At 39.6% G+C, this 14,304-nt stretch overlaps 1 protein-coding gene across 1 annotated transcript in view; it reads left to right on the top strand.

Moving 5' to 3' along the window:
• The window catches only part of EGF (epidermal growth factor), a 74,802-nt gene that overhangs the window by 51,599 nt on the left and 8,899 nt on the right, over nucleotides 1-14,304 (top strand). Inside the window, 3 exon segments of the mRNA XM_042470080.1 lie at nucleotides 1,118-1,243; nucleotides 5,822-5,963; nucleotides 10,070-10,234. Coding sequence (XP_042326014.1) covers nucleotides 1,118-1,243; nucleotides 5,822-5,963; nucleotides 10,070-10,234 — 433 coding nt within the window.

Raw genomic sequence — 14,304 nt, 5'->3', positions numbered from 1 at the left:
CTCTCATGAACAAATGGGCCCATACAGACAGGCCAAAATAAAGCTGTTTTGTGTCACTTTGGAGGTATGCTGTTTAAATTACACATGAATCTTAAGAAGCCAGAAGCTGCACCAAAGCTGCGCACCAGTCCTTAGGAAACAGCTTTATTTTGGCCTGTCTGTATAGGCTCAAATAATAACCAAATCATGTATCTACAAATCCAGAACTGGCTAATTTATCAAAGCTATATTGTAAATAAACCTGACATTTCCCCCAATCTCTGGTAAATTTGTTATTAGCTTTCCTTTACAGATGTATGTCAATTTATCCATTTGTCCTACACTGCTAATTTTCCTATCCATTCGTCTTCTGTTGGAATGGTAGGAATTCTCCAGTATTTGGCCAAAATAATTCTTGCTACTGTTATCATGTGCCAGCAAAGTCCACCAATTTCTTTCTTGGCAGTCCAGTCAAAATGGAATAGGCCTCGTACTGTATAATTTCCTTACAGTCCGTTCTAAGTTTATACCTCACTCAGAGTTTTTTCCCTCTCCAGGCAAATTCGGAAATGCCACTTCTATGTTGGAACCACTTGTTGGAAGTAGTTATCAGGATCATGTGAAAAAGGCAGGATACTGTCTGACATGGCTGAGATTTGTAGTTTTGTGAGACAGTTAGCATTCTCTGTCAGAGAGCTCTGACAACCAACTACAAATCCCAGGATTCCATAGCATTGAGCCAAATGGCATTATTTTTGCAGTGCAGATTGGACCAAAGATTGGACCCCTCCCATTGCAAGAATTGAATAGTTTCTGAAATGAAACACTCAAGAGACCACTTGCAGTAGGATAGTATGTATATGCATTGGTAGCCAGACTGTACTGGTTGGGACAGACATTCTTGTTTGTTGCTTCTACCACATAACACACTATCTGAATGATCAGAGAAATTACCAAAGAACTTAATATATTTTGAGAATCCTGAAATTTTACCCTACTGAGATGTTGCATGGCCTGCTCAGAAGCCAAAGCAGCTTTGTTCATTGTGAGTAGAATCTTACCTTAAAAAAAGTTTGCTGTGCCAAAATGTTCTTCTATTTTCTCCTCTCCTCCATTTTTGATACTATTTGTCTTGCAGATCTTGATGAGTGTGCTTTTGATGTGGACCAATGCAACCGGAGCTTATCAAGGTGCATCAATACTGAAGGCAGCTACTTTTGTGAATGCCTTGTGGGATATACAGAAAATGGCCTTCATTGTTGTGGTGAGAGCTACTGCCTTAGGGCAGTCACTGACATCCTTCCATAATCTTGCATTTGGGATCATTTGTTCATACTATGAAGAAAAACATTCATGCTCCACTTTTGGATGAGGTGGGAAAACTGCACTGAGTGACGCAACTTGTTTAGCTGGATAAGGGTTGCCCTATTCCTGTCCCTCATATCTGGACATCTGCTTTGCATATTATGCACATTATTATACTTAAGCACAATAATTTGCATTCTGATTATGCAAATTCAACAGATTAATGACTGCACTTTTTCAACCTTAATATGTATTTTGTACATTTTGGTTGGCCAAATAAAGATATCACAGTTTTGTGTATTTTGCTATATGGCCAACTTGGTTATCCCTGGATATAGAACCAAGCTGAGAGCTCTTTTTTCTTCTTCTTTACTCTACCTGGTGGAAAGGGACTCTTTTTACTCCCTCAAGGCTGTTGGGAAGCGTAGTTCCACAGTGCTGCCTAGCTCTAGGCTCAAGCCACCAACATAATCATCATTCAACAGAAGACCATCTCATCTCATTATTATTATTATTATTATTATTATTATTATTAACCTTTATTTATGAAGCGCTGTAAATCTCACCCCCTTTCCTTTGTCAACCTCTGGGCCTATTAGGGGAAGGGAAGAGGGAATGGAAGAAAAAGGTGGCAATGCTACACCAGTGCAGTAGCAATTGGAGCCTCCAGGGCAGGATGGCTCCTGCCAGTGCTAGTCTTCTTGTAAGGTTTCCTGCTACATTTTAACCTACCCATCAGCCTGCAATGAAGGAGAAATCTGGGATTTACTGCTTCAATAGGCCCAGATGGCTGAGACATTTTTAGTCCCTTCTATCTGGGATTTTCCAGATTTTCTAAGACAAATGGCAGTCCTTGATGGTGGCCTCCCATCAAGGAATTGACAAGAGCCAAAGTAGACAAAGGCCTGTTACAGACAGGCTAAAATAAAGCTGCTTCGAGTCACTTTGGAGGTATGGTATTTCAATGATGCACGAGTCCTAAGAGTCCAAAAGCCACACCAAAGCCACGCGCCAATTCTAAGGACTGGAGTGCAGCTTTGGTGTGGCTTTTGGACTCTTAGGACACATGCATCATTGAAATACCATATCTCCAAAGTGACTCGAAGCAGCTTTATTTTGGCCTGTCTGTAACAGGCCAGAATGCAGCCTGCGAGCACTGGCAATGCATGTCTCCTTGACACTCTGTCTTCCTTTCTGAGTACTCACTGACTGTCTCAGAGTCTGCACCGAGGTTCTGAAGGCAAGGAATGACAGCTACGAGCCGCCCCTTGTGGCCTTTGTGCTCCCCAAGGAACCTCCACAAGCTTCCAGACCCCACTGTTTTTAAAATATGGGCCATTTTCAGCCTCCAAAGCATCACCAAGTAGTCAAAACTACCATGAGGGTCATTGGTTTTGCTATTTCTACCCCCTCCCACCACAAAAACTGCTGAAAAGGAAACAGGAGATAATGCCAACTCACTTCCAGGTTTGGCATGGTGGCACAATATGGCCACTGCAGGGTGTATGTGAAAATGCCCCCCACCTTTGGCAAGGCTGTCCACTCCTTAGCTGGCTGCAACTGATAGACCTCATCAAAGTCATGTGTCCTTAGGTTATGCTATGACGCTTATATTCATCTTGCTAGTTTCCAACCATAGGCATGGTTAACAGTGCTTGCAATTTCAGAGAACATGTTTTTTAGTATCTTTACATCAAGGGTGAAAAATCTTTGGTGCTTAAATATCTGGGCTTACAATGCCCACAGTCCCTTATCAATGGTCATCTGAGTGGACTTGGTGGGAATTGTATGCCAAAATATACAGAGCTTTTGCACCATGTCTTAAACCTGAAGAGACTACAGTGCCATAAAAATCTCTAACCACTATTAGAGGCCTTGCAAGGAAGGCCAAAAGTAATTAGAAGATATACTCTACCTCCCCCCCTCCGCAATAAAAACATTGAAAGGTAGGTACGAATATTCAAAAAAATTAAATTAACATGTTAATTATTATAGTTAATTACTATAGCCTATAGGTCTTATAAGCCAGTGTTAAAGTTGTAAATTCTGAAAGGCAATCGGCATTCATTATCCTCTTATTTTAGCTACTTCATATTACTTCCATGTAATATGCAACAGCAACAATTCATCAATATGCAAAGCCTCTAGTTGTCAGTAGATATTTTCTTCCTTTTGTTTGGCAGCGCTAATGGGTATATGTGTGTTAGAGAGAAAGAAATGGATGATCCAGTAGAGATTTATTGGAAATCATTACCATGTATATAAATGAAAGCAAGTATTGAGTCAGCCATAATACTCATCAAATAATTTTATGTTAGTTTAATAGTCATGAGATTCAGATAGCTGACATTTACAGTCTGAGTACATTTAAAGCTGTGTTCATAATGACTGATCCCCATAGCTACAACTTGAGATCTGACATTAAATCATCAGTTGGTATCTAAGGGTATTATAACGAAATTCAGCATTGCAATAAATAATAGATATAAGAACTGGTAGTTTCAGCAGTTTGTTGTCCTATCCCTCTTTCAATGATTCATGCAGGACTGGATTATTCTAACACGCTTCAAATGGAACTTTCCGCCTATATTAATTGCAGAACAGAACCTGGAAAGTTATTTTTAAAAGTAATTAGTTACACATTGTTCTCAGCACCTTAAAATAAGTACCAGGGTAGTTACACACACTCTAGCATTTCACAGATGAAAACCAGGACATATATGACCCACCAACATTACAGTGTGAGCAAAATGACAAGAGTTATTAATGAAGAAGAGCACACAAACTAGGATTGGCTGCAGCAGTTTGCTTTTGCCTGAGCAACTGGGGAGAATAAGACTACATCTTCGCCTCTCCGCTGAGTTAATTGATTGCAAACTATTTCTGTACTTTGAATTCAATTTCCAGTGGAAACTGAAGTAAAATGAAGGGAAAAAAGGAAGAGAGAAGAGGAGACCAGGATATTTAAAAACAACTGGGACAACTAGAAAACTGATACAACAGAGGATTTATCGAGACTAAATCAGTTCCTATTGAGGGATATGTAGGCCCGAGACAGACCGCCCCAAAATGCTGGTCTGCAGGTGCCTGTTTTAACTCTGGAGGGACGCCACAGCCACCAAACCATGCAACGTCATTCTGGAGTAAAAAAACCCCTGTTCTTCCAGGTTCTTTTTGCAGCACTCGGGTTACTTCATGAGTGTGCCACTGGCGCAAGTGATGCACAGCAACATGCGAACGCTGTGTGTCCCTTACGTCAGTATGGCGGCGCCTGTGTGGATGGGACGCAGCCATTAGGACGCTGGCATTAAACACACGGGTTCCAGACCATGGGGTTGCTGCGCGGTCTGGAACTCTAGTATTGCTGCCGCCATGCTGCTTTTGGCCCATCTGTCTCGGGCCGTAGTTATCCTTTGTATTGCGCAGCTGCACTGCAACCCCCAAACCGCGTGGTGCAGCTGTGCAGTAAAAAAGAAGCCGCCTAGAGTGGTTTCTTTTTTGCGGTGCCATAAGGGCTGTATTGCAGCCCTTACAACACTGCTTTCTGTTGGAGATGTGTGGGCGCTTAGACACCCACACGTCATCCATACGGCCCCCATGTGGATGGTACCGCTCAAAAATGGTGCTGCCTGCATGTAGTAGGGCTCGGGAGCAAGTGGTTTGTGCACGCTCCAGAGCCCTACTATCGCCGCCAGGACGTCATGTCCTGGCGGTCTGTATCAGTTCAAAGAATGCATTTTCTACTTTTCAAAAGCAACTAAAGTAGTTCCTCTAATTGTCTCTCTCTGCAAGCTCACCCATTGGCACCTTTCCACCTACAGGAGAGAGCACAGAGGCATTAGGGTGAGCAAATATTTTTACAATGGGATGTTTTCTTCTCATCCATTTGGTGAAGTCACAAACCCTTAACTATAAAAGTAACTTTAAAGATAATCAATTATGCTGTAAAAGGAATGTCAGCTTGTTATGCTTCCCACTGAAGAAAGGAGGGACAAATCACAAGAAAATATAAATTTGTAACTACTTATTTTAAAGTGCAATATGTGACACCTAGGGTTCTTAATGGAGTATCCCATCATTCAGGTATAACCTCTGTGTGAAACCCTTTGTTGCAACAAGTTAGCTATCGGCCAAACTCAAGGTGTTACTCTATTTTATAAGGCCCTAAATAGCTCAAGACCAACTTGCCAGAGACAGTACCTTCTCTCTCCCTTACAAATTCTCTACATTCAGGTTACTCATTGATCTACGGCCAATCACTAAAGCATAAAAATGGTGAAGAGGAGCACCATGTCCATTGCCTTGGGTTCCTTGGAGGAAAGATTGGATATAAGTGTAAGCAATAAATACATCAAAGTGTGAGAACTTCATCATGTACCTCCCACAACATGTCTAATTTGACCTTAGGCTCATTGGCAAATATTCCAAACATCACAACTGCCAGAGTAAAGCCAGAGGCTTTATTACATAAATATTATAATGTAAATCTCCGACTTGTCAAAAACATATTTGTTTTTTCCTAAATACTCTTTTTCAGAATCTGCCACACCTCCTGCCATTGCAAGCACAGATAAGACCACATTATCTGAACAGGATAGTCCTGTTGACTGCCCATCATCGTATTGTCTCAATGAGGGAGCCTGTGTTTATTTTTCAACTCTCCAAGCTTTTGCATGCAAGTAAGTACAGATGTCATTCATGTTTCCACATACTGCAGAGAACACTTCTTTGGCAAGGAATATGAATATTTTTGTTGCAGCCCAGTGAAATAGCATGCAGGTCAAATAATACGGCTAAGCATGTTCATAGCATACTCTACAATAGTGTTTATCTGAAGCCCTATTCAGGAGTTCAAAGCATACGTGTTTGCAAGACCAGCCCAAAACATTTCGAAGCCTGAGGCATATGACAAGTTGGTAGTCATATCACTCTACTGGCAGTTGAATTCAGCACTGGGAGAGCAAGGATGGGCAACTGCGGGGCCAGATTTTCCCCAGACTCACTTCTTGAGTCACCCCCCCCCCCCCGAGTAAGCCCAAATAACTCAGTTTTCCTCACCAGTCCCTCTCAAAAATTGTGACAGGAAACCACATCCCATTTTGTCACCATTTTGAGAGGATCTGCAGAGGAAAATGGAGGTGCTTGGGTTTTGTATTGGATAATAGGGTGGTTGTGGAGGTGGGGTGGGAGAGGTTTTCATATGTTTTTGAGGAGGGCTTTGTTCATGGTTGCCTGGAAATTTCTGTGGGAGGCGTCGGGGACTTGTGGAAACCTTCAGAGGGACTTTAGCTTACCCTTGGTTTAGATGGTCCATGATGATTATGTTTAGCATATGGCACTGTCCTCCCATAGAGGGGAACGGTCAAAGATATTCCAGTGAGGCTACCACTCCTGCCATTCCCCATTCTAGCATTTGAAGCAATTGCATCATTCTGAGATTTGCAAAGCCAGCAAATCTCTACAGGAGCAAACCCCACCCACAATATTTCCACATCAAGCAGGAAGGTGGGAAAAAGACTGTTTCTTAAGTGCATTCATCTGAATATGCCTACTGGCACCATTCACACTTTCCTGCCTAATGCAAGATAGCCAAGGTGTAAAGCATATAAAGCTGAGGATATTCGAGACGAGGCTAGTAGGTGCGCCCACACCTGGCTCCAAGGTTTAGGTCTACACCCATTATTTGAATGTCTATGTAGGGCTGTAGTCATGATTATGAATAAATGAAATAATAAATGGATTTTAATACCCTCATTATACTATTGGTGGCTGCTGCCAAGCTCCTTTCTGGGGGAGACTAGGCTGACTTCCTCTGTGCTCTTTGTTTGCTAGTAGGAAAACATCTTTCAGTTCAGGTAGGCTTTTGGTGAGGAACAGGCTTTTAATCAGACAGATGCTGTAGGTTTTCCCCACATTGCTTTCTTTTAAAATTGCTTTTTTAAATGAATGTTTTAATATTATAATTGCTTATTAGTAATGTAAGTTTGGTTGGCTTTAATCTGCATCTGGTTTTATCTGCCCCTGTTTTAATTTTGTTGTGGGATGCTTTGGGCTTTGTTTGGGAGAAAGGGGATATTAAATAAAAAGCCATACTTTTGTATTATTATACATTACAACTATGTACATTGTACATTGAACACTCAAAATTCTTTTTGGCATTATCTATTGTATAGATAGCCATAACATTTTTTATTTGTTAAATTAAGAGCATACTTCAGGTGTATATTTCTGTTATGTATTTTCTTTAAGAAGAATCTCTCCCCTCTTTCTGTGTGTAAACACTCCATTTGCTATGTGAAGTCAAAGGCTTTCATGGCCAGCATCCATAGTTTTTTGTGGGTTTTTTTGTTTTGTTTTGTTATGTGGCCATGTTCTAGAAGAGTTTATTCCTTACATTTCACCTGCATCTGTGGCCGGCATCTTCAGAGAAGTTTCTCTGAAGATGCCAGCCACAGATGCAGGCAAAACATCAGGAATAAACTCTTCTAGAACATGGCCACATAGCTCGAAAAACCCACAAAAAACTGTTCTTGCATTTGCTGTTGTTTTGTACATTCAAGTCATTTCTGACTTATACTAACACTAAGGCAACCTTATTATGGGGTTTTCTCAGCAAGATTTAGTTAGAGGGATATTTGCCATTGTCTTCCTTTGGGGCTGAGAAGTGTGACTTGCCCAAGGTCATCCAGTGAGTTTCTGTGGCTGAGTGGGTATTTGAACTTCGTTCTTCAGAGCCATAGTCCAACATTTAAACCTCCTCACCACATTGGCTCAATGTTCTTTTATATTGTATACATGTTGAATATGCCTTATTCAGAATTCTGAAATCCAAGATCCTCCAAATCAAAAATTGTGCAAAATTGTGCACTGAGATAGTGCCAACTTTGCTTTCTGATGGTTCAGTGTACATAAACATAGCTTCATGCACAACATTATTAAATTTTATTACAAAATTATTTTCAGGCTATGTTTATAAGGTATATACAAAACATAAATTAATTTCATGTTTAGACTTGAGTACCATCTCTAAGATATTTAATTATATGCAAATCTGGAAAAAAATTAAATCCAAAACATTTTTGGTCCTGAGCATTTCGGATAAGTGAGTCTCAACCTTTACTTATGTAATCATTAGTTTCACACTTCTACACTAGATGGCAATGTTTTACCATTCATCACCAAGGTATTGCTGCTAAATTCCATAACAAAATTGGCGAAAATATTTCTGTCTCCCCGCAGCTCCTTGTTACAATATTTTTCATAAGGAAATGCCTGCATGTTTTGAAATATCAACTCCCATTGCAGCATTCTTAATATGGCTCATGTTATGTTATGTGTTGTCACTATTACAGATGAACACATACAACTCTTTAACTGCTATCATACATGCTTTCTTATCTAATGATACAAAACACTCTTTAAAGCAGTGATACAATATAATGCACACAATGCAATGGGTTAGATCCATATTTTGGCATGTACAACTTATTTGTCCAAAGCAGACTTTCCAGCCTTCTCCCCACGGCAGCTTCTCTATTCCTGAACCCAAGTTATGAGGAAAGTTGGAAGTAGTGTTTGGAAATTTGCTATTAAGAATGTTATACTGGCATTCTGAAGTCATCTCTAACAGAGAATGATGCTCAGGGTCTTCAAACACTATCTTACTATTGTTCAGCATGCCATTATATTTGCTCATTTTAAAAGTAAGTTTCCATGTGTTGCTTGTGGACCCAGCTTAAACTGGACAGAGACTCAAAGGACAAAACTACATTTGATTCCTCTGTTTTGTCCCTTCTCTTTGCACTAGGCCTGCCATTAAGTAGGAAAAGGCAACTGGCTGCAGATGTTATGAAAGTGCAGGAAATTGTTAATTATTTAATCTATTATTTTCTTTCAGCTGTCAGGGATGGGAAAATGTAGTTGTAGGGGTTCTTTTTTTGAATCAGGTGCCTAAATACCTTGGGTGGCCATGGGTGCTATGCAAGGGGGCATCCTTTGTTGACTATCTGCACCTCAGTTTATCCTGTTCAGCCCTCTATTATGTATTTTCATGGGCTTCTGAGAAGCAGGGGGCAGAGAAACCCAATGAAAATTATGGTTATCTGTTCATTCACAGTCTGCATATGATTTTGGAAGTCCCTGCACAGTGTAGCTCAAAGTCAAACTGATTACAGGGGATACTTTACACAACATGAAGAGAGAGGCTGATAAACAAAATTATTATTATTTTTTGAAGTGGTGATAAACTTTTTAATCCTTCAGAACTCTAGGTTGTGGGGGATGAACAGTTCACAAACGGTGAGCCTTATAGCTCCTCAGGACTTTTTTTTTTTAAATGCCACTCCCTCCATTGAATAAGCCAGTACTGCAATCTGCAAGCTACAACCCACAATGCCTAAATTGTAGCCTCTTCAATAAACCACACAACTTGTAAAATATACATTTGCAATGCATTACAAAAGTGTGTGAGAGATGCTTTACTCTGTCAACTTCCTGTGCCATACAGCTGTTGCAGTTTCATGGCAACCATAGGAAAGGTTGCAGCTTTGACACTGGCCACTGTTACAGAAGAAAGCTGCCCTCCTTCAGTGTGGCCTCCCTACCCAAAGGAATTTCCACATTTCCATTAACAGCAGCAATGAAACTCTGATAGCTTTTAATGAATTTAAGGTGATCCAAATACAACCTTTTTACCTTTTGATGAAATTGAATCACTGTGAGATCAAACCACAGTGGTAGTATTTCTTGCCCTCTTTACTGGTGCTTGTTTTTGCTCATTGGGCAGGTGTGAAAAAGGCTACTTGGGAGAGCGCTGCCAGTTCAGTGATTTGGAGTGGTGGAAACAGCAGCATGTGATACAAATGAAGAAACAGAACATTGCCACCGCTGCTTGCTTGGCTGTGTTGTTCCTGCTCCTCCTCCTTGGAGTTGTTAGTGTGTATTGCTACAGGTATGGCCATCCAGAAGTGTTACTTTACATCAGAGGTGGGAATCATGCCTTTCTTCCAGATGTTGTTGAACTGCATTTTCCAGCATTCTTCACTATCTGCTGTTTTGACTACGGTTCTGCAGATTTGTTGTCCAACAACATTTGGAGTATGAATGTGAAGCGTTCAAGGAAAAAAGGGCGCCTTAACTCTTGAGACACCTTACTGAGGAAAGGCTAGCCTGGAAATTCTTCACATTTCAAGACTTCATTACAGAAAATTCATTTGTGTAAAAGTACATATGGTTTTCCTCTTCAGAAGACACATTTCAGGGCAAAACCCATGCATTTTGTGCAAAAAGTACTGATTCCTGCACAAAAGTATGCTTTTTTTTTGGCACCCAAAACACATTCTGGAAAGCCACATGTGGTTTTTCCTTCAGAGGAGTTCACATACAAATTGTGTAACCTTTACCCATCTGTTGTAAACACAGAGATTTGTGCATGCAAAAAATATATGCAGTTTTCCTGTGAGTATTTTCTGTGATAAAACCAATATTTTATGCAGGAGTCAGTATGTGCAGCAAAGCTATGCATTATTATACAAATGAAGTTTCCCCAACAAAGTCCTGAAGTATGTTTGAAAATTGCTGAAATCATTTGTTTTGCATGTGTGAGGGAAAAGGCAAAGATTTAAATGTCTAATGGCCACATTGTCCCTATCCCTGCTTTTAATCGATGTTAGCTTTTTAGTCTTGAGTACAATCACTTTTTCCTATATATTTCTAATATATTGCTAATATAATCCACATTGTTCAGCTTTTTTGGTATTTTAGACTCTGGAACAGGGACCTCTCATCTTACTCTTTTAAAGTGGTATATAAATTGATGGTCCTACGTTTATGAAGCAGATTTTAATAACGATGAAAGTGTTCCCATTGGTTAGTGCATACATTACCTGAGTCATCTGTACTCTTAAACATTTCTTAGCAAAACATTCCAGGAATTTATAAGACTAACTTTATGATAGGGAATCCAAACAGTCCTGGCATAGCCTGGATAGAGAATCTAAGGACAGGAAACAGAAAGGAGAAGGTGAGAAGCTGAGTACATGAATAAGAAGAGTTTATTCCATTATTCTGTTTTTCACTTCACTGTCCTTTGGATTTTGACTTCTTTGATTCACTCATTTGCTCATCTCTCTAGGTTGTCTGCAAGCTTTTACTACTAGTCAAACTTAGCAACATTCTATTCCTTAATAAAATCAGGACTACAGATATTATGGGGCTGAAAACTTGACTCATTGAGCAGTCAGGATATTTGTCAACAAGACATAAAACTGCTTATCCAGATAGCACTTCTAGAGCATTTTAACCACATTAATCCTTGAAGAGTGTCTGATAGCAAAGTTATTCCCTTTCCCTCGTTCCACCATTTTGAAAAACATAACAGTTTTATATCTTAGATGAACCTTTTTTGAGGATTCAGCAGAAACTCTACTGCCTGAATTTGCACATTTACAATCACACAAAAGTACTTGGTCCATTTTCCAGACCCTGCCTGGGCACCAGATATGTACCGGTACACCTTTTCTTTCAAGTGCTGCCAAACCTTCTTAGATAAAACACACACTTTAAAAAAACTGCATCCACCTCTTCTACTAAGACACTGGCTCGATGCTCTTAGAAACTGCCTGATGCACATAGGCAAAGGTTTTGGAACCAGATGATACATTAGAGGGCCATGGAGGTTCATACTAAGTTGTCCATTGTTTCATTCATTCGTTCAAAATATGTGTGCAGAATTTGGATTATATCCCTTGGAATACTGCTCTTGTGCTGTTGTCAACTCTGTAGTAAAAGCTAATTCAGAGTTGGAAAAGCTACTTTTTGGACTATATAACTTCCTGATGGCCCATGCTGGTTGGGAGATTCTAGGAGTTGTAGACTAAAAGGCAACTTTTGAAAGCTTTGAGCATATTGCAATTTGTTCTATTCTCTTTTTGAAATCTATATTTTAATTGAACTTTAAAAATATAAATACAAAGAGAAAAAGAAATAGGGGGAAAAGGAAGAAAGGGGGGATTAAAAGGAAGGGATACAGACATTGGATATGAATGTGGGTTAAGCATATAATTAATAAAAACTGATCACATGTGCAAGAATACATTTACATGAAGGTGACATTTGTAAAATTAACATTCATGCCTAATCAAAGAAGTAAAATCTTCTGATCATTGAATGATGGCTGGTGAATAGTCATTTTACCAACCTTGGATTATGAATCATCTAACTAGAGCAAAGGCCTGCAAGATTCATCCAAGCTTACCATCAGTTAAGGTCCAAGTTGTAGGAATATAATTTAAAAGTATATGTACATCTACATAATAGCCCTGAGTTTGCAAGACCTAAGCAGGACTATTGATAACAGAGTGACGTGGAGGTCTCTCATTCATAAGGTTGCCACAGGTTGAAGACAACTTGATGACAACTAACAAGAACAATGCACCTACAAATATCAAATATTATATTCTAATATAAAATTTATATGTTGCCATACCTCCAACAAGAAGGGAGTGACTGCTGGGCACCTCCTGCATTGTATGTCACACAGAAATGCAGTTTGTCATACTATTATCCTAAACTGATTGGTCAACTTAAACAAAAACGGTCATTTTAAGATTACTGAAAATATGGTCTACTTTATACTTTGAGCAATTTGATTCATGCATGCTCTCTTCCACCTAGCCTTTCTACAACCTCTTCCCACTTAAAAACAAAAATGAGAAGCCATTGTTCTGCCATGGTTTACTTTCCTCCTTTGCCAAATGGTTTTGATCAATATAACTGTTTATCTTGAAAGCAAGTTTTCAATTACATGCTTGACTGGGTTTGTACTACAGCTATTAGTAGCCTAACTAGATCAAAATGAAACCACTGATCTAAATCCTACTTTAACTGGAGCCCAGAAACCAATATTTGGATTGGGATTGCTATTTCATTTTTACTCATACTCTGCTGTATTTTAAGACATATTGATTAAGTTTTGCAAGCAGGTCAGTAGATGTCCTTCCCTTCATCCATAAAACATAAACTCATATTGCCAGTTAATGTGAGGCTTGCAAGGAAAAAAAAGGTGCTGCTGTGATAAGACCTTTTAAAGACCTTGTGCACGTACCCACACACCCATAAAGACACTCATTTTCAATTATACTTTCATCTTTAGAACATTTAGAAGTGCAACAAAATGTTGCAGAGTGGAATGTTCCTGTTCACAGTTCCAGGCAGTCGATCATGCCCTCTTCCAGGGTACTCCATTCCATTTCTCCCCACCCACCCTCATCTTCAGTTTTCCATGCATCTTTAATAAGAAAATAATCAGTTTTCCATGTACACTGAGGCTGGTCTGCACTGAACTGTTTTATTTTTAATAATTTGTTTTATTATTAATATTTTTATTTATTTTCATTTCATTATTAAAATTATGTTCATTGTAATTATATGATTTAGGGTTTTTTATTGCTTAGTTATAGTTGTCCATTCCCATGTTTCCATGGGGATGAGAAATGGTGACTGGCCCAGGTCCTGGTCCAGCTGTTCAAGAAGGCATGAGGATTCAGTACTAGGTGCTAGGCTAGATTTTTCCCTTCCAACCAGTGGTGGCTAATGGTCACATGCTAATGAGATGGTGAAGGCATTCCTGGTTTGGGCTAGTTATTAAAGAGCTGTTGAATGTGGTGAAACTGTGTTGAAGTAGGATTAAGAGCCTTAGAAAGCTCCCTTAAACCCTGTAATAAAGCCTGGCGTGGATTCACCATCCCACTGACATGGGATCTATCACCCGCCACTGCCTTCAGCTCCATTTGGTCTGGATGATGCCAGGGCCTAAGGATGTCATGCCTCTGATGTCACAGAGTGATCACGGACCCTGATGTCACAGGCATCCCTGGCTGTAGCACTGGCTGTATTATCCAATCAGTGTTTTGCTTTGTTTCTTCTTTGTCTTGGACACATGAGGAATGTGTGTGTGTGGGAGGAGGGAGCATAATAATAATAATAATAATAATAATAATAATAATAATAATAATAATAATA

Source organism: Sceloporus undulatus, chromosome 5 (genome assembly GCF_019175285.1).
Source record: "Sceloporus undulatus isolate JIND9_A2432 ecotype Alabama chromosome 5, SceUnd_v1.1, whole genome shotgun sequence".
NCBI lineage: Eukaryota > Metazoa > Chordata > Lepidosauria > Squamata > Phrynosomatidae > Sceloporus > Sceloporus undulatus.
Note: the sequence above shows the minus strand (reverse complement) of the source record. Positions and strands in the feature narration are given on the sequence as shown.